The sequence below is a fragment of the Podarcis filfolensis genome, assembly GCF_964270895.1.
Source record: "Podarcis filfolensis genome assembly, chromosome: 15".
NCBI classification, from domain to species: Eukaryota; Metazoa; Chordata; class Lepidosauria; order Squamata; family Lacertidae; genus Podarcis; species Podarcis filfolensis.
The window spans coordinates 17,445,644-17,466,221 of NC_139618.1; the positions used below are offsets into that span (position 1 = coordinate 17,445,644).

Sequence of the window (20,578 nt, forward strand, 5' to 3'; positions counted from 1 at the left end):
GTTTGTTCCCTGTTGTCTATAAGATGATCAAATAGAAAGTCGTTTGCTTACGACACCAGAAAGCCTTGGCTAGTCAAGGGTAGACAATACTGGACTAAACAGACAAGCGTTTCATCTGGTGTGCATCATGTGACCTTAGAGTGCCCCATCTCCACTTTGATTGTAACAGAGATGCAGTGTGTTTAACTGAACCCAGGAGGCAAGTGCAGCAAGCGAGATGGTTCTGGCAGAGTTAAATATGTTTTTTGTTTCAAATGTTAAGAAACAAGACTGAACGTCACCGAAGGAAAATGACAAACCAATGATGGATTATACAATTTTAATGCTCAAACTCCAGAACTTCCTTCATACAAATAGCCATTACGTACATGAATAGTCCCAGTAAAGTTAAATTTTTCATTGTGCAATTATTCATTTAAGGACCTGCAGGATCAGACATACCATTTCTTTCAGGAAATATTTACCCCACCCACCCACTCCACTTACAAATTCAAGGCCAGGATTCTGCTAGAACTCATGCTGGGGTTTCATTATATACAATTCCCAGTACAGAAAAAGAAGCGGTTTTTAATATCAAATCCGTATCCTTGCCAAGGTGTTTGTTTTCTGCTTAGTGCTCTCTAATTGATAAAAGCATGTGAGCAGATGGTAGACCCAAGAAATCACTGACACACATATCATCTGATACCAAGACAGAAATACGTTATTAAATGCTGGTAAATTCAGCTTACATTTTGCAAGCATAGATGGATGTTCCTGGCTGCTGTTAGAAATGCAACGGTTCCCAGTGCAAACAGAAGAGGGATAATGGAACTCCCAACAGCCCAAATTCCTCTCCATATGTGACTTCATTTATTCTGCATTAGAGCACTGACTTCTATGTTAGTGGGAAGAAGCTGACTGAGTGGATATGGAGAATGGTTTATGCTTCTTTGGGGGAGAAATATGTGGTATAGGTTGTCATGGATGAGGTGATGCAGCTGCTTCTTAAGAAGCCCTTCCCAGATCCAGTGTGAGACAGCTACCACCCATTTCACAAATATTCCTTTCAGGTGCAATGGTCATGAAAGGGTGGTGGTTGTCCAACTTGAGATGTGCATGGAGGAAACATTGGCTTGACCCATTTCAGCTGGGCTTCGGCAGACATGCCACAGCTGGTTGATTTTTAGCAGGACCAACAGAAACTGAACGGAACAAGGTGGAAGGGTGGGTGTGTCTTCTGTTTGGGAATTGGGAGTGGGCCACCTCTTTGTGATAGGGTTGCAATGGCCTTGAAGCAGGACGTGTGTAGCTTGGTGGTAATCCTGAATCCAGTGTTGTCGATAGAAGTTCAAGTGGCTAGAAGTACTTACCTCCAGCTCTAGCTGGTTCACTAGCTACTCCTGGACCAGGATAGCCCAGCCACAGTAATCCATGCCCTGCCAACCTCCCAGTTTACTCTAATGCACATTATATGGAGTTACCCTTGAAGATGGTCTGGACCAAAGGGAAGCAGTTATGCCAGATTGATTAACGCAACTGTCAGGGCTACCCTAGGTCCCAGCTCACAAAGGACCAACGCTGCTTCGTTGTTAAGTATAAAAGCCTTTATTGAAGTTCAGTTTCACTTCCAGAGCCGCAGCGCGCAGCCCCACGTCTAAAGTGTCAGACCACTGATGCTCCGTCTGAGTCTCCTCCCCCTTGACACCAATTTAAGAGTCTAGCCTTGCTCCACCTTCTCCGCTGCTCCTTCCTCCTCTGGGTCCGCCTGCCCGCCGGGGTTCCGCCCTTTCTAGCCTCTTCTCCCGCTGATTCCCCTGAGCCTTCTCCCTCCCTCCGGCGGGCTTTAGGAGCTGGTTCCCCATCCGGGTCTCCTGCTGTTCCGTGCGCCTGCACATTTGAACTTGGCGCGCGCGCCCAGCCAGCAACTTTCCTCCTGACCGTTCCACTGCTGCTGTCACTGCTTCCCCCATCGGGGGGGCTAGCTGCAACTGACCTCCCCTCCGTTGGAGGCGTGGTCAGCCCTGACTCCCTCTCTGGAGGAGACACTGCTCCTGACACATGTGACTCCTCCCCCCCACTACGCTCTGGTGGGGAAACTGGTCCTGATCCTCCACTGCTGCTTTGGGGTTCCCCTCTGGCTCCTTGTTTCTGGTGCGTCCCCCCTGGGACCCCCCTTGCCCTGACCATCGGCGCCCCCTTCTGGGAATCTTCTGATTCGCTGGAGAAGCTCATGGAATCTCTCGGGCCACTGTCATACTCCCCTACGCTGCCCTCGGATTCTTCCCCTTCGCTCTCCCAATCCTCTCTCCCCAGTGCTCCTGCTCCTGATTCCCTGACATCCATCCCCCCCTCGAAGCCCCCCCTTCCCCCCTCCCCCTCTTCGGGTGTGGGTTCCGGGTGCTCCAGTCCAGTGGGTGTGAGTGCGGGATACCATTCTTCCCCCCTGGTGTGTAGCCGGTCCACTGGATCCGGCCCAACCGCAACGGGCTCGTCGACGTCGATTTCCTCTGCTTCCATCTCTCTGCTGATGTGCTCGAATCCAGGATCCTCCCCCAACACGTCCATGTCCTCCCCTCCCCCGGGTACCTCTGGTGAGACAGCTTGCAAAGGTCCCCGCAGCAGCTCCCTGCGCCACCCCACCTCCGGTTGAGTGTCCCACCAATAGGAGCGGTCTGTGGCAAACCCCGAGAGAGACCCCTCCGAGGAGCTAGTGTCTGGCGTCGTCTCTTCAGCTGATGAAAAACCCTGGAACGTACTGGCTGACAGTGTGGGCGTGAAGAGCCAGTCGTCGAAATACTCTGCCGGCATAGGTCTGTGTGGGAAGAGTGCATGGAACTCGTCTTTAAGATAGTGCTCCTCCACGGCATAGCACGGTACCCACCTGTTGGCACTGGCTGGGGTACCTTCCCTGGCGAGGAGGTATTCCACCCCCTCTTCCCCCCACCTCGAGTCCAAAATCTCCGTGACCTCGTTGAGTGGCGTCGCCCTCCGTGACCCCTCCCTCTTCGGAGATTCACTAAGTGTGTCTGGCGCGTTCCCTGTCGCCTGAAACCTGTGGGGTTCCCTGTAGGGTGTGAGCACTGACCTATGAAAGACTGGGTGCATTCTGGAGCCCTCCGGGAGTGTCAACCGGAAGGCCACTGGATTGATTTGCGCCGCGACCTGGTAAGGTCCCAGCTGCTTGTGCTTGAGCTTCCTCTTAGCTAGCGTCCTGGCCGGCACTGCCTGGGCTGCTAACCAGACCCAGTCCCCCACCTGGATGTCCTCCCCGACCCTCCTGTGCTTGTCTGCCTGCATCTTGTAGGCGTGTTTCGCCAGTTCCAATTGCCTTCGGAGTTGCTCGTGGACCTCCTGTAACTCTGCTGCTAAGTGCTCTGCTCCCCTTGGCTCCCCCTCCCCCGTCGTCTCTAACCCCGGGAAAGTTCTGGGATGCCGCCCATTATTGGCGAAGAACGGTGTCACTCCCGTAGACCCGTGCTTCGTGTTGTTGTAGGCAAACTCGGCCAGCGGTAGGTAGTCCACCCAGGTCGAGGGTTGTTGATTGGCGTAGCATCGCAGGTACTGCTGCATGATGGCGTTGACCCTCTCCGCTTGTCCGTTGGTCTGCGGGTGTCGTGCCGACGCTAAGTTGATCTTGACGTTCAGGATGCCCAGCAGCTTCTGCCAGAAGCTCGAGACGAATTGGCGACCCCGGTCGGACAGGATGGACCGCGGCAAGCCGTGAGCTTTGAACACGTGGTCTATGAACAGCTTGGCGGTCTGTTCCGCTGTGGCCACCTTCGCGCACGGAATAAAGTGTGCCATCTTGGTGAACATGTCTACGACCACGAGCACCGCTGTTTTGCCTCGCGAGCTGGGCAGATCTGTGACAAAGTCCAGGGCCACTCTCTCCCACGGTTCGAGCGGCGTCTGTAGGGGTTCTAGTAGACCCGCCGGCTTCCTGTGTACTGGCTTGGCCCTTTGGCAGGTGTCACACCTGGAGACGTAATCCGCGACTTCTCCCCTCACCTTGGGCCACCAAAAGTCTCTGGTTACTAATTCCGCCGTTTTGTCCTTGCCGAAGTGCCCAGCGCTGGGCGCGTCGTGTAGCTGCTGCAAGACTTTCGCGCGGAGGTCGTCTCCGGGCACGTAGAGAGCCCCTTTGCGGATGAGCAGTCCGTCTCGTATCTGGAACTCGTCGTCCTTCGCTGTGCCTCTTCGCACCTCCTCCATCTTGGATTGTGCGAACGAATCCGTCTGCAGCGCTCGACGCACCGCGTCCAGGTCCACGGCAGCTGAAGCGCACGCCCACGCTTTCGGTGCGAAAATGTGCTTGGCCGCCACCGGCGCCGCTTCCTCGAGATACTGCGGCTTCCTGGATAGTGCATCCGCCATGACGTTGTTGTCTCCCGGGATGTATTCTATCCGGAAATCGAAATCCGCAAAGAACTCCGCCCAGCGGATGTGTCTCTGGTTCAGGAACCGCGCCGTGCGCCAGTACTCCAGGTTCTTATGGTCCGTGCGGACTTGCACTGTGTGTCTGGCTCCAACGAGGAAGTGCCGCCACGCCCTGAAAGCTGCATGAATGGCCAGCAACTCCCTGTCCCAGATGGTGTAGTTCTGTTCCGCCTTGCTGAGTTTCCTGGAGTAGAATGCGCACGGCCTCCATTCCCCTTGCGGATCTTGCTGCAACAGGACGGCCCCCACTGCTCTGTCTGAGGCGTCCGTCTCAACCCTCATTGGTCTGCTGGGGTTTACATGTAGCAGCTGTTCTTCGGACGCGAAGAGACGCTTGAGTCTCCGAAAGGACTGCTCCGCCTGGTCCGTCCAGGTGAACTTCTTCTTCTTGGAGCTGAGGGTGTCCGTGATGGCCGCCGTCTCCTTCGCGAACCCTTTGATGAACTTGCGATAAAAGTTGGCGAAGCCGACGAACCTCTGGACCTCCTTCCGATTGCGCGGGCTCTTCCAGTCCAACACCGCGCGGACCTTGGCGCTGTCCATGGCGAGTCCCTTGTCGGACAGCTTGTAGCCCAGAAAATCCACCTCCGTCATGTCGAACTGGCACTTCTCTAATTTGGCGTAAAGTCTGTGCTCCCGTAGCCTCTGCAGGACCTCCTTGACGTCCCTCTCGTGAGCCTCCTGCGATTCCGAGAAGATCAGGATATCGTCCAGGAAGCAGACGCACTTCTTGTAGAGGAGTCCCGCTAACACGTGATGCATGAAAGCTTGGAAGGTATGGGAGCCATTTTGCAGACCAAAAGGCATTACGCGATATTCATAGGTGCCTAAAGGTGTAAACATGGCTGTCTTCCACTCATCGCCCTCCCGCATGCGTATAAGGTTGTACGCCCCTCGTAGATCCAACTTGGTGAAGATCCGTCCCTTCCTCACCGTCGCGAGCAGGTCGTCGATCTTGGGCATGGGGAATGCTGCGGGCTTTGTTTTGGAATTTATGGTCCTAAAATCAACTATGAGTCTCCGTTGGGGCGTGTCCTTCTTCTTCACGAAAAACACGGGACTGCCCCCCACTGCTTTAGATTCTTGGATGAACCCCCGCTTCAAGTTGTGATCTATGAACTCCCTGAGTTCTTGCAGTTCATCTTCAGACATGGAATACAGTTTCCCAGTCGGCAGCGTCGCTCCCGGCAGGAGGTCAATCTTGCAGTCGTAAGGCCTGTGGGGAGGCAGCTTATCCGCTTCCCTCTCGCAGAAGACCTCCAAAAACTCCTTGTACTTGTTGGGTACCGCTTGCACCATGCCTAGGTGTAGCTGCGGTTCATCCTCTTGCCCCTCCTCCTCCTGGCGGGTCTGGATGCAGTGTTCTGCGCAGTAGGAGGAACAGAAGGTCAACTGCCGCTGGTACCATGCCAATGCCGGGCTGTGCCTATCCAGCCAACTCATACCCAACACTATGGGCGTGTCCGACAGGTGGGTGACGTTGAAGCTGATGACTTCGCGGTGGTTTCCAATTTGCATCACCATCGGTGGTGTTTGCTGTACCACCTCTCCTCCCAGTAGCTTCCTGCCATCGACCGTGACGACGTTTAGGGGCATCGTGGCTGGCATGAGTGCTATGCGATGTTGCTTGATAAAGTCCACTCCAATAAAGTCTGCGTTGCTCCCAGAGTCAATGGTTATTGGTACTTGCATGGTGTGCCCATTGGGCAACTGGAGCGATGCGGTGAGTTGCACCACTGGTTTGGGTGGGAGGGGGTCTGTGGGCTGTAAAATCTCTGGGGACTGCTTCACTGACTTGCCTGGTTGGGCCCCAGTGGCTCTGTTTCCAACCAGGCTTCTTCTTCCCCCTGCAGCTGTTTCAGCTGCTCACCTGTTCCCTTTACTGTTGCTGAGGCTGCAGTGTGCTTCTGGAGCCTCTGGGGACACTCTTTGGCCATGTGCTGTGCACTGTCGCAGATGTAACACTTCCTGGTCCCTCTAGGAGCCTTCCCCTTGACTGCTCCCGGTGTTTGGGCTCTGCTGGCAGTCTGAGCCCTTGCACCACCAATCTCCATCGGCTCTTCTCCCCTTCCCAAAGGAGGCATGGACAGCGCCCGCCCCGCCTCTCTGGGAAAGAAAGGGGTTGTCCTGGCTGGGGTGCTTCCCTTACGTCCTTCCAGGCGCACACCAATTGCCAACGCTCTTTGGGCAACTTCTTGGGTATTTTGGGGTCTTTCTCCTCTTGCCAGTTCATCTTTCACCTCTCCACTTAGCCCCTCCCAGAACAGGTCTCTGACAGCAATGGAGTCCTTCTCCCAGCCCAGCACGTTCAGTAAGGCAAAAAAGCGCGAGTGATACTGCCTCACCGTCGCTTTCCCTTGCTGTAGTCCATGCATTTCCCTCCGAGCAATATCTACATCTACCGTAGATTTAAAGCAAGCGTCCATAGCTTTGATAAATGCATCGGAATCTTTGAGGGCAGGGTCTTTTTCGCGCCACAAATTCCGCAGCCACGCTTTTGCTTCCCCATGCAAATGAGTGATTATGAAGCCCACCTTCTCTTCCTCATCTCTAAAGTCTTTCCGAAGCAAATTGAGCGCGTAAACCACGTCAGCTCTGAAGTTAGGGTATTGCTGCAGGTTCCCATCAAAGTGCGCCACCAGGCTGCCCCCCCTCTTCCCGAGGCCAACTCCCTCCGGTTTGGGTCCTGGCAGCCCCTCTTTCCCCCAACGGTCCCACCTGGCTTGCAGATCCCGGCAGAGCGCTACTGCTTCTTCTTCTCTTTTCCTGGATGCTGCTACTTCCGCGTAAAGCGTCGTGACTGCTTCTTGCAGTTCTTTCACCTGGCTCTCTGTAGTCATCTTTGCCTATCTTCGTGAGCTCGCAAAACACCAAGTCTTGCCCCTCGCTGCACCAACTCACGCTGCGAGGTTTTTATGGGAGACGGAGCATACTGTCAGGGCTACCCTAGGTCCCAGCTCACAAAGGACCAACGCTGCTTCGTTGTTAAGTATAAAAGCCTTTATTGAAGTTCAGTTTCACTTCCAGAGCCGCAGCGCGCAGCCCCACGTCTAAAGTGTCAGACCACTGATGCTCCGTCTGAGTCTCCTCCCCCTTGACACCAATTTAAGAGTCTAGCCTTGCTCCACCTTCTCCGCTGCTCCTTCCTCCTCTGGGTCCGCCTGCCCGCCGGGGTTCCGCCCTTTCTAGCCTCTTCTCCCGCTGATTCCCCTGAGCCTTCTCCCTCCCTCCGGCGGGCTTTAGGAGCTGGTTCCCCATCCGGGTCTCCTGCTGTTCCGCGCGCCTGCACATTTGAACTTGGCGCGCGCGCCCAGCCAGCAACTTTCCTCCTGACCGTTCCACTGCTGCTGTCACTGCTTCCCCCATCGGGGGGGCTAGCTGCAACTGACCTCCCCTCCGTTGGAGGCGTGGTCAGCCCTGACTCCCTCTCTGGAGGAGACACTGCTCCTGACACATGTGACTCCTCCCCCCCACTACGCTCTGGTGGGGAAACTGGTCCTGATCCTCCACTGCTGCTTTGGGGTTCCCCTCTGGCTCCTTGTTTCTGGTGCGTCCCCCCTGGGACCCCCCTTGCCCTGACCATCGGCGCCCCCTTCTGGGAATCTTCTGATTCGCTGGAGAAGCTCATGGAATCTCTCGGGCCACTGTCATACTCCCCTACGCTGCCCTCGGATTCTTCCCCTTCGCTCTCCCAATCCTCTCTCCCCAGTGCTCCTGCTCCTGATTCCCTGACAGCAACCCTCAAGTTTTTCTGCACGATAGCAGCAACATCTGTGACAGCCTACGTAACTCATAGCTGCGTTTGCTAAACCAGAGATAACTGTTCACACGAATGTGGTGGCCTGGGGTGTTGCTTTCCTGAATCCTGGTGATACGGCTTGCAGCAGAAAAGGATGGGCAAAGGAGCATCCTCTGCTTCCAGTTCTGAGCAAAACCAGAGATGTGTAAAGTGCTGCTTTAGCACACGCGCATACACACAGCACTATTCCCCTCACCACCGGAGTCGCAAGATTCACAGCAACATTTAAAGGCCTGCTCTTCAATTGTTACTTGCAAAGGAAGAAATTTCCTTTCCCTTTTTAAAAGCATTAGTTGCAGGTTCTCTTTGGGATTGCCAGTGTGGCACCCTTCAGATATAATCCCTGACAACTGGACATGCTGGCTGGGGCTGGTGGGAGTTGCAGTTCTAGGCTATGTGCCTCTGACAAGTGTACTGAGTATGTGAGCTCATTCAGTTACCTAGAAAATTAGTCAGTGTGCATGACTAGTGCGCTGCCGACAGGTATAGGTGCTCCTAAATATCATATGGGGAGGGGGATGAGACTACGCCCCCTTATTAGGGTGGCCACTTAGGCATTGCTGAAAAAAAGGCACAACCAAAAGAGGAAATGAGCTAAATGAGCTAAAACATGCAAATTTAGAAATGTTGTAATTTAAATAGGACTACATCTCTGTGTGGAACAAGACTCTGAACAAGTGACGTGTATCTGCTCAGTCTGCTGCCCATGTGCTATTTATTGATGTGCACCTTCAGAGCCTCTGCTGCTCTCCCTTCTTAAGGTTTTATAGGTTTGGATAGGACTTGGGTGTGAGCCTTTCAAATAGAAGAGGTAAGGCCATAGCAACAGCCTGCTGGATCAGGCCTATGGCCCATCTAGACCAGCATCCTTGTTTTCACAGTGCCCAACGAGATGCCTCTGTAAAACCCTGCCATCATGTCTAGTAGCCGCCGATAGCCCTCTCCTCCCTTAATGCGCCTAATCCTCTTTCAATGTCTTCTAGGTTAGATCCCAATGGGAATCATCATTCGGGAAGCAAGGAGAGTTTTCTTACTCCTCTCCAGCAGGCGTCGCTTCTCATCCCCTGCAAGCAGCTATAACCCTCTTTTCGCCACCCCACCTGCAGGGGGCGCTGCTAAACGCGCTCCCGTCGTTCTCTTTTTCCTAGAGGGGGCGCTAGCCCGTGTCACGTTTACCGCCCTGCTAAAAACGCTCGAATTAAGACGACGTTCGCGATTGGTGGGCGGCCCCCTTGCAACGATGCGGCAGGATGAGAGCTTTGCCGTGATTGGCAGACCGAGGCCCCCGAGTTCTGCTGGCCCAAAGGCATATAGAGAGTGTGGGGTCTCTCTCCCCACAGATTTGAAGCCCCTCTCCCTGAATTTTCCGTTTTATTATGTATCCTGCGTACTCATCCCGGAGATGTTTTCGGCGTCATCCCTTAATATAAGCGTGGCGGCGTACCAATCAGCTCGCGGCCCCGGCTGCGGTTGCTAGGCAGATTATGGTAATAAGTCTGGGCAACCTCTCCCCCCCCTCCCGCTCTGCAGCTACCATTGTGAGGTGAGGACAGGTGGGCGGGTTTGGTTTGCGGCGGGCCCTGGGAGACGGTCCGGACACGACACCGCCACTGAACCCCCTCAGGTAATGCGATGGGACGGCCCGAGTAGGGAGCGCGTGCCGGGGCTCCCGCAGGGCTCCGGCAAGGGTTTTGGGGGTTGTTGTTTTAGTCGCACCCAAGATGGCGCCGGGACCGGGACAAACCGTTCGCTCCCGCGGGTGGGGGATAAGGGTTAGGGCGCTGCCATTCCCCCCTCCCTGCAGGAGAGGTACAGTCCGCTCCCCCCTCCCCGCCCTGATCGGGATACCCCATCCGCCCCGGACGGGGGGAGAAAGGGCTGCCCCCGTCTGCGCCTCTCCCCCCTCCGCGCTTGGTATAGTCCGGGCCCCAGCACCTCACTGGAGCAGGGGGGGGTGTCGAAGCCATTTTAATGCCCCCTTCCCTCCCCAACACTTCCACCCACCCCACCCGAGGCAGCTGTTTTCCCCTCCCCCGCGGTTGGATCATTCTTCTCAGGCTTGTGCAACTCGTCCCCCACTTAAACACCTTCGCACGGTGCAGGCTCGATCTCCTCTCTATTTATCTCCCCTCCTATCGCCCAGAGTGGTTGGGACGGCCGCGGGTGGCCGTTGGGCGCGAGCGGATGGGCCTTACTGACGCCCTCGCGCTGGGGGCAGGCGAGGGGGGTAGCCCGAGGCGCGAAACTGATTCTTCCCTTTGATTGGCTGCAGAGTTTTGCGCGTCTCTCGCGCCTCGGGCTGCGCGGGGCAAGGGGGGGAGAATGGGCTTGCACAAGGGGCCAAAAGGCCTCTCGCTCAGTGTCCTCTTCCCGCCTTTTTTTGCCACTCGTTGGCTGTTGATGTGTGGTAAAAAAAAAATGCCCCTCACGTTTAATACTGGTTGAATGACGACGTCCATTTCGTCTCTGTATGACAGGGGTGGTGTTGGTGTTAAAAAGTGGTCAGCTATATGGCTAGTAAAGGCACCCATTTTACCACAGTTCTAAGCAATTGTTGGAGGCTGGGTTGTGGTAAAAAGTTTCCCTGCCACCTGTGTGGTTGGTAAATCTGCCCATTAAAACCTTTTCTTGCTATCTGATAGGGTTGAAACTGATGGCTATTTTACCACACATCTCTTCACACGCATTGGCCATGGTCATACCATCTGACAGAATTGATACAAATCCCATTTTAGTGTTCCATTGGTTTCACACTCTGGCAGTAGGCACGTGGTAAAAACTTCCCTTTCCGTTGTGAATTTGAATGAGACAACCATTTTACCACACATTTCCACTGCACGTGGGCAGTTGGTGTGTGGCAACAAATTTTCTTCCCATTTGTTAAGGATGAATTGGATGTCTGACTTGCTCCCATTCTTTTATTTGTTTATTCTAAAGTGTTTACACAATACAAGTCTCTTAGGGTAGCTCACACAACATGCCATGCTTGTTGTTCCATGGTATAAATTAGCTGTTCTTCAACAACTCTTTTGGCTTTCATCTGATGTGGCAGTTGGTATGTGTTTTTAAAGGATGGTGATGACCAAACCTTTGAATTGCATAAAGGCATTTTATTTGGAAAAAATGTCCTTACCATTCAGCCAGGGTTAATGCAGGTGGTCAAACTTTCCTCAGTATTTTACTACACTTTACCCCACATTGCCTATTATCATATGAGTTTCCTACTGCTTCAGCTGCTTGTTTCCATCTCTCATTGCCAATGGTTCTCTTAGTGTTTCTGCAGAAGACCTGCTTCCCGTGGTGCTATGCGATGAATGCTGTAAAATCTGAATGGGGGACGCATGTCTGTAAATACATTAGTCATACATGTTCCTATAGAATACTTAAATTCTGCCCTATAGCCCCAAGATGCACTTAAAAGAACATAAAAGCCTGCTGGTTCAATTCAAATGCCTGTCTAGTTCAGCATCTTGTTCTCATAGGGGCCAGACACAGATGCCTATGGGAAACCCACAAGCAGAACCTGAGTGAAACAAGTACTCTTGAACCCACAATTCCAGCAACTAATGGAGCTGTACTTCCTCCAACTGTGGAGGTTAAAAAAAAGTAAAATCAGGTGGGAAGGGCGGTGCAGCAATAAGCCTAAGCCTTAAACGTTTAAAACCATTTTAAAAAATGGAGCTAAAACCATAAAACTTAACTAAAAGCTAGCGGTCGCCATCTTGTCTTCTGACTGTGGAGGTAGAACATAGCTATCATGGTTAGTAGCCACTGATAGCCTTCTCCTCCATGAATTTGTCTAATCTTTTAAAACCACCCAGTTTGATAGCCATCACTACTTGTGGGAGCAAATTCTGTAGTTTTAATTGTGTGCTGCATGAAGAAGAAACTGCTCAAAGCAGCACCCAAAACTTTCCCAAAATCTCACTCAAATCTAGGACAGGAACAGAATTGACATGGTGTCCAATTCATATAGAACCAGGATAATTCACTCAGCATTTCTTGTTTTCATCCTTGTTCATGCCAGGAAGCAGCTCCCACCAAAACTGAGTGGGGCTGAGTACTGTACGTATCTGGATCTCACTCCACCTGTGCTGAAAGCCATCATACCTTGATGGTAGTTGGCAGGCAATTTAGTAATCCTCTCTTTGACACAGGAAGCAGGGAGTATAAAACAAAACATTGGCATGCAGAGCTTAGTCACTCACTGTGTATAAATATAACCTGTTGATAATGAACAGGTTGATTTTTTGACCAAATGATGTCAGCTTCTGTGATGTATGGTTGCTACAGCAACTGTGCTACCCCATGGCAACCACCTGACAACTTCCACAGCAGAAATGGGGGCATTCAAGTCAATGGCAGTGTGGAATTGCTAACATGAGCTATTTTGTTCAAATATTCCAATACCGTAATTCATTATCGGCTCGTTAGTACTTGCACATTTTACTGCAGTCCCTGTAGTATTGACATAAACTGGGTGTGTCACCACCCACAAAGGGATACAAGTCATCTTGGGAAGTGGGGGAGCAGGTGATCCTTAGAAGCTGCAGCAGGGTGGCATGAGTTGTGGCTCTTCCATGCAAGCGTGTGATTCAGTTGCACAATGTAATTTGGGGAGTCGGGGAAGAGCTTATGATAAAAAGGCAGAGCTAAGATGGCAGATACAACAGGCCAGTTTTTTAAAACATAAACCATGTTTGCAATGCAAGATGCAGTTTTACCCAAGGGGTCCATTCTGAATGTCATTGTGATTGACACTGAATTTGTTTTCTACTTTGATCCCAATACTAGCTGTATATGGCTGGTGCCAAAGAACTGTACAGTGGTGAGTTATAACTTCATCCATAGATCATCATAGCCAATGATCGCTTTCTGTTCAGTACCTGAAGCCCAGGTTATGTGTCACTGGAGTGGTGTTAGTCACATGATTTACCAGTTTGTGTTGGGCTGTAGCCATACTTGGTATGTTTTTACCATAAGTTCCTCCACCACCCCTGATTTGTTCATGTCCTACCCCTGCCATTGCCCCAGTGGGCTTATCTTTCTTATTCCAAACAAAAAAATTCCTTCCAGTAGCACTTTAGAGACCAACTAAGTTTGTTATTGGTATGAGCTTTCATGTGCATGCACGCTTCTTCATACCAATAACAAACATAGTAGGTCTCTAAGGTGCTACGGGAAGGATTTTTTTTATTTTGTTTCAACTACAGCAGACCAGCATGGCTACCTACCTGTAACTTTCTCATTCTAGTTTCCTTTATTTTAAAGTGATATGATGCTTTCTAAACACCTGGCTATTAAAGAATTTTATAAGTGCATTCAGAAAGTGAGTGATGGCCTATGCCATCTATCCATGTTAAGTACTCCATTATGTTCTTAGTTCCAAGTCTCTTTAATGGAAAGAGAAATTACATTGATTTCAGCATCTCAGTTTCAATCACTAGCTGCCACCACGTATTAACCTGCACATAGTGGATATACTCAGAATTGTTCTGTGTCATTTTACTTTTTGGATATTTTTGTTCATTTGGGGAAAATAAAGCCATTATTGGATCTGCTGTCTTTTGGGATAGGTTGAATGCTTTTTATAGAATTATCTTGAGAGAGGGAAAGTGAACCATAAATTGCCACAATTGAAACATATAGATAGGACATTTCTCCCCGGGTGCTGAATGCGGAAGATGCATCACGATTAATACTGTACAAAAAAGTACATGTTCGCTACAGTTGGTTTCTTTTAGTTACAAAAAAAAGTATCTGTTTGCTACAAATGGCAGTGATCAAGGTTCTTGCTCATTCTAATCCCCTCTTATGTAGGATTACATGAATTTGTACCAATACACTGCAAGAAGCAAGACTCTGTGTACTAAATTATGCATCAATGTAACAGAAATTGAGTCAAGCAAACCCATGTGTCACATCTATGGTCCCTGGGGACCCCCAGGATATTCCAAGGGGGTCAAAGGTGAAAATCATGTAAATGGGAGGCCACAGCACAAGGCTAGGGGGCCACAGAGGGAAGTGACCGGGTGGGGGGAATCATTTTTTAAATTAAAAGATATCCTGACTGACTGGCTATCCGCTTAGCCAGTCACAAGTGGGTAAGGGGGTGGCCCACCAGGGCCTAGCGCTCCTTTTTGCCACGTGCATTTTATTTGAGCTCCTGGTTTGTTTCCGGAGGGAGTGGGCGATTGCTGAGACTGCCATTTTGACCAGTAGAGCCCACGATCCAGAACCCCTAAGTCAAGTAAGTGTGGTGGTGTGGCAAGGGGTAGGGCTGGGTGAGCCAGAGCTGCTTGTTGCTGCCGCGAAAGCTGGGCCTGGTGGGAGCCTGGACCTGGCTCACTAGGCACTGCAATCCACCCCAGCGCCCAGTGGATCAGGCCCCTTGGATGTTGCCAGGGGGCACAGGGCCCGTCAGTAGCGTCAGCTCGGCTCTGCAAGGCGCGGGGTGAAATCCACCCCAGCGTCTAGCCGAGTGGGGTTGTCAGGTGCTGCTGACTTGCATCTAGTAACTTAACTATTCAGAAGAAAGTCGCACTGAGTTCTGTGGATCTTACGCCTAGGTAAGGGTGCATGGGACTATAGTGTTTTATCTAGGCAGCCAGGGCTCCTCTGGATGACAAGATCTTTTAGTACCAGGTCAGTGAGGATCACTTGTTTTTTTTAAATTCTCCCATATATGCAGAACTCCCTGTGAGCCTTTTGGACTGTATCTGTAGGTTTCCCCCTCTGTGTGAAATAAATGGGGTCAATTAAGTGGTATTTACTTTTTATAATACATGGAAGATAGATCTCCCTTGGGAGGTTCTGGACACTCCTTCCTTGGAGGTTTCTAAGCAGAGGTTGGATGGCCATCTGTCATGGATGCTTTAGCTGAGTTTCCTACATTGCAAGGGGGGTGCACTAGAAAGATGACCCTTGCGGCTCTATGATTCTATGTTTTTCTGCTTCAACAATATTTCAGTATGTTCCTATCATTTTATCTAATTGTATTTTGTATAAATGATAAAAATTATGAATAAAACATGTTCCGTTTACAAACAAAACATTTAAATAGTTTCTTTTCTACCAGTATGACTGAGTGGGGGGCCACAGGAAGGAAACAAGGTCGGAAGGGGGCCAGGGTCGGAAAAAGGTTGGGAAACGCTGATCTAGAGTATATTGTTATTAGTGGGGGGTAGGGTGGAAGATAGGACAAAGCTTGAGTTTAGAGTTGAGTTGCAGTGACGTGACGTAGAAGTAAAGTAGCAAGCTAGAGAGTGTCAGAACAACATTTGAGAGTAATGTTTGATTTTGGTTTTAATCCAAGACTACAGCTGTGGGAGAAACAAGACGCTTTCAGGGTGTTAACCCCTCCATCACAGGCACAGGTTGTATATATTTGTAAATAAACCATGTCATAAAGAGACCCCACAGTCTCCGCTGTGCCTCATTCCTAAAGTAAACACAAATGCCTGTTAAGCACCTGGAAGCCCTGGAATCTCACACTGTGCAGAGATTCTGGTGGTGTGCAACAATATTATAGAATTAAGCAAACAAATAGCTATGAATACTGCATCATTTATTTTGCTATCAAGATTCTAGATTTTTCAAGAATTTGGAATAGTGATTAGTACTATAGGAAGTACAATGGGGGAATGCAATAGGAGAGCTGTAGGAACAGAAGTCAATGTAAAAAGGTAAAGGTACCCCTGACCAGGTCCAGTCGCAGACGACTCTGGAGAAACAGCTATACAGTATTTGAGGCACTGAGTGTTCAGGAGTGATTTGGCACCTCTGGCTGAAAGACTTCAGCAGAACAGGGAAAGACGTCTACCTAAGACCCTAAAGAACTACACCCAGTCTAGTACCACATAGATCTTTGGTCTAATTGGAAATAAGGCAGCTGATGATTTTTTTTTCCTTTATGGGCTGTGTTCAGGCTAATATGTACTCAGTGAGCACATACAGTTTTTAAAAAAGTTATATATAAGCAAACAGAGCAGTACTTATTGTCAAGACAGTGGCTATAACATAGCAGAGATTTGGGCCCCGAAATTTTAGCTTAACCTGAGGCCTTCCTTTCCTTCAATAGTTTATCTCTGGATAGAATGTAAGGATGGGTAGGTCTAGATGAAGGGCAATGATCTGTTCAAGACACCGAGGAACTAATTTCTCACCACTTAGCCCTTCTTTGTGTTTCTTGGATTTTACTAGTCACTTGCTGCTTGATTTGGATTTCTGCAGCCATAATGTGTAGAAGTGTACTAAAAAGAAAAGGACAGCAAACATAACTGTCCACATGCCATATACTGTGATGCAGTTATACATATGAATGGAATTTACAAAAACCTGGATAAAAAGGGGTGCTTAGCAAGTGTATAGGATCCTATGGGAAAGCCATTGAATGGCCAACACTTATAAATGAAAATATTTTGGTCAGGGGCTTTTATGTTGCTGCTATTACACACACACACATGCACGCACACACATTTTTTTGCTATTGTGCTGTTGCTATGTAGTTTTACCCTGAGTTGGGCTGCAGTCCTATCCACACATGCTTCAAAACTCATACCTGGTTGCAAACATACTGAACTCCGTGGGGATAACCTCTGAATTGACACCTATAGATTGCACCGTTAAGCACTGATTTGCTGTTGTAGCACGTTTGAAAACAGAATGACTAGGGCAAAAATATATGTCATTTACATAACGCAGGTGGGTGGTGACATGTCTGTATTTCCCCAGGTATATGCTTTATATTAAATTGTGTAAACCTGCTGGCTGTTGTTTGGATCCATGCAAAATAAACCCATTATGATTTCCTTCACATTAACTTACCCGGTAGTAGTCAAGCACATTTCTAATGTGTTTCTGGCCACCTGCAGTCATTGCCAGCTGTGCAAACCAAATTGTAACGAACTTGCAAAGGCAGCTGCAGTGCAAGGCACTTTTAAGACCAGGGGTTTATTTATTTTTATCTGTGGATAATGTTAATAGATCTGCTTACCAATTTTGTGTGCTGAATAAGTAATAAAAGAAGAAAGAAATTGTTGGAGAGTAAATTAAAAATGTAGCTTTCTGTACTAAATAGTTACCTTTCTTCTTTGGAAAATCCTGTGCAAATGAGATAGTTTAGCAGATGTAATTATTTTGGAATCATTGAGTGTGTCTGCTTCTTGAAGGGAAATTGTTCCCATCATTGCCTGTTCTAGATGTTCAAATGACATGAGCTGAATCTCTTGCAATCATGAAATTGTGTGAAAGTAATGAGGGGATTGGAGAGGTGGGAAGAAGTGACTAGCAATTTGCTTTTCAATGGAACTGAGCAGAGCAGAAGTATGAATGTCCTAATCATGCATTGCATTATTGGATTTGAAGGCTTTTATTGTATAATATATTGTTATATAACTCTAGCAGCAGTCCTAAAGTTTGCTCGGATAGAAAAATGGACTTCCCTCTTTCTTCATTGATTTTAAGGGAAGCTCAACAGAAGTTGGTACCTTTTCCTTGTCATCTTGAAGTGAATTAGAGAAAACAAGTGAGACCTACAACAATAAAAGAAATTTTGTGGTGCAGTCTGTACAGAGCTTGGAAAATCTTAGTCATTTGGTCCATCTTATGTAATGATAACACCAGTATTTCAAAATACTTCATTCCATCTCACCAAAGATACTCAACATTCTGTAGCCACTGAGCATGCTCAGTCATGACTGTACTATTTGGGGATGATTTCCACCCCCACTTAGACTTTCATTCTTAAATATTTTCTTCTTCTTCTGCAAACTTTGGCTTTCCCCTGGGCACACTGATACATTCCTCTCTTTTTTTCTTCAGGAGCCCCATTTTGATTACATAGAAGTCATAGTACCTGAGTTTGCTATTAGTGTAGATGCTTCTCTCCCCTCCTGTAGAATAATAATTTAGGCACTTTTATAATACTGATATGAGCAATATGCTTCAACATCATAGTAGTGCTCTGCATCTATAATTGCCAGTTCCCTAGCATTCCATCCCAACAGAATGCAAGTCGGACTATGCAGATCTGATCTGATTGGCGTGGAATATCTTTTAGGACAGCGGACCATCTCCTGATGATTCAAATGCATACTTTATTTATGGCATATAAATTAATAGCTGCCAATTGTTCTTACGCAGAAATGCAAAGTTCTGCATTGGGTGACAATAGCAATGGGTCTGAAACCTGCCCACCACACCTGATACTGAATGGCCTGGACACTTAAGCAAGGAAGTTGCCTGGGAAGTTTCAGTGCAAATTGGTACGCAGTCCACATATTGCTCCTTCAAATACGTACACTATACACTATAAATATATGTACTATATAGTGCTCTCTGCAAGTATGTACACTATGAACACCCATCCTGTGACAGCACCAGGAAAAAAAAGGGAGGCACAGAAGGGGCAAAGTACATTTCTAGGTGCACAAGTTGTGTCCCACATGTTAAGATCTCGGAAAGAAAATAATCTATCAGTAATGAGTCCAGCAATGGGTGGGCAGGGTGAGTGTGAGCTCCTTGTTTGGGGAAGTGTTTGCCCCCCTCTGGTGCCACCAACGACTCTTATTTGTACCTTACCTGGCATAATTTTGCTAGTAACTGTTAGTATTTGAGGGGTGGGATGGAAAAAGAATTTTGCTAATGGTTAATAGTTCAAAAATAATCTCTGCATGACAAAGGAGGGTTTTGTCCCACTAATCTGCTAAACACATATGGATAACAATTGGCTTAACTACCTGAAGCCATTTCCTGCTACAGCCAGCCTCCCCTGTTTCAATCTTGTGTCCAAATTCTCTTTCTGCCCCACTAATGATATATAATTTCTGTGGTCGTAAATGCCTGATTTCAGCTATCCAGCCAAAAACCACCACCGCCAGTTTCTTGAAATAATAGGTGTGCTTGATGAATGACAATGCAGAAAGGAGACAGCAGTCATGACCCAGTAGTCAATGAGGCTATAAACCTATAGCACTTTGCTGCCATATCCTTGTCAAAGGCTCTCAGGAAGTACACTGACTTCCCCTCCTGTACATACTGTGATAATTAAGCTAAGTGTGGGATGTAGTTTTTTGCAGGCGTTCGTGGTGCTGCTTCTAAGAACAATGAACCACTTTGATCTGAAAGTCTGCACAACGACCTGGAGCATAATTCTATACAAAACTTGCCTCTCGCGGTAATCTTGCAGCCTTTGCATATGGCTTGTGGTGAAAGAGCATTCAGGGCTTGGCAGCAGGGACATAAAACGAATAGCAATTGCTGAAGTTGCTTCAGGGAGCTCCAACCTGGGTGCCTGCTCCTCTGTATCCCGGGGCTAAATCAAGTACGGTAAATCCTTCACTGTGCGGATATTGTGAACAGGCTTTGACATAAAACAGTGGCTTTATGACATTGGGCAGAAGACTTGATGATCTGCATTGTAAAGTGTTTTTCCAAACGTATCTGCATGCGCCAGATGTACCAGCATGATTTTCATATATGGTGATGTGCAGAGGTGCAAATTGCTTTCCCTCATACAGATAGCCCATGCCTTTAATATTCCATATGCTTTCTTGTTAATGTTCTTTACTGAGACTCTCTGTGTCCTGGGAATACCCAATTTAGGGCTACGTGGTTACATGTCTTGTCTTTTCTATGATTAATGCAAAGGAAATTATATTTTCTTAGGGAATTGCCTAGGAAAATATTCCAAAAACATTTCCAGACAAATTGTGAAGCAGGTCTTCATATATTACACCTAGCTACCAAAAGTGGTTTTGCCAAGGGCTACCCACTGTGGGATTGCATCAAGGCCTAGACTAGAGGCAGAAGCCTCCACCTCGTGGCCAACTTGGAAGGCATGATAAGGGATCAGTGCCCAGATTCTTATGATGGTTATGGAATCTTCATGGCCCTTATTGACTGAGAGCCCCTAATAGCATTCTCTCTGTGAGTAGAACTAGCTAGCACGCTAGAAAATAAATCCTGCGACGATTTGATTGCCCTCTCTAGCCCTATCCTCCCTTGTTTATTCTTCACCATACCACTGGACTGCCTCATCATCATTGTGTGGATCCCACCGAGACCACCCCAGCTGCCAACTGCTGAATCTTTGGGGAGTTCTTGGTTGTTGGCCCAGCTTCTGAAAGGTTCCTTCTTTGATACTTGTATGGCATCAGAACAAAGTCACCAACAACCCTATAAAAGTAATTTCCAGGTAGGGAAATTAAGTGGATATATGTATACTGGGGAGTCCATTGGCTGTGGCCCCATGAACATGCCCACTGCATGTACTAGCATGCAATATCATACCATACTGCTGCATACAGAATTCTGAATTATCCCTAAGTTGTAATAGAAGACACAGTTTTCTATTAAGGA

The 20,578-nt window shown here is 48.7% G+C and overlaps 1 protein-coding gene across 5 annotated transcripts in view; it reads left to right on the forward strand.

The window, feature by feature from the left end:
* The first annotated feature begins 9,424 nt into the window (after positions 1–9,424).
* PRDM10 (PR/SET domain 10) overlaps positions 9,425–20,578 on the forward strand; it is an 80,474-nt gene continuing 69,320 nt past the window's right edge. Inside the window, exon 1 of one of the 5 annotated variants that reach the window (XM_083588366.1) lies at positions 9,425–9,705. In XM_083588366.1, the coding sequence (XP_083444492.1) occupies positions 9,703–9,705 (3 nt within the window). In that variant the 5' untranslated portion in view covers positions 9,425–9,702. Of the gene's footprint in view, positions 9,843–20,578 lie in introns of all 5 variants that reach the window. The other 4 variants (XM_083588364.1, XM_083588367.1, XM_083588368.1 and 1 more) reach the window with 4 other exon arrangements.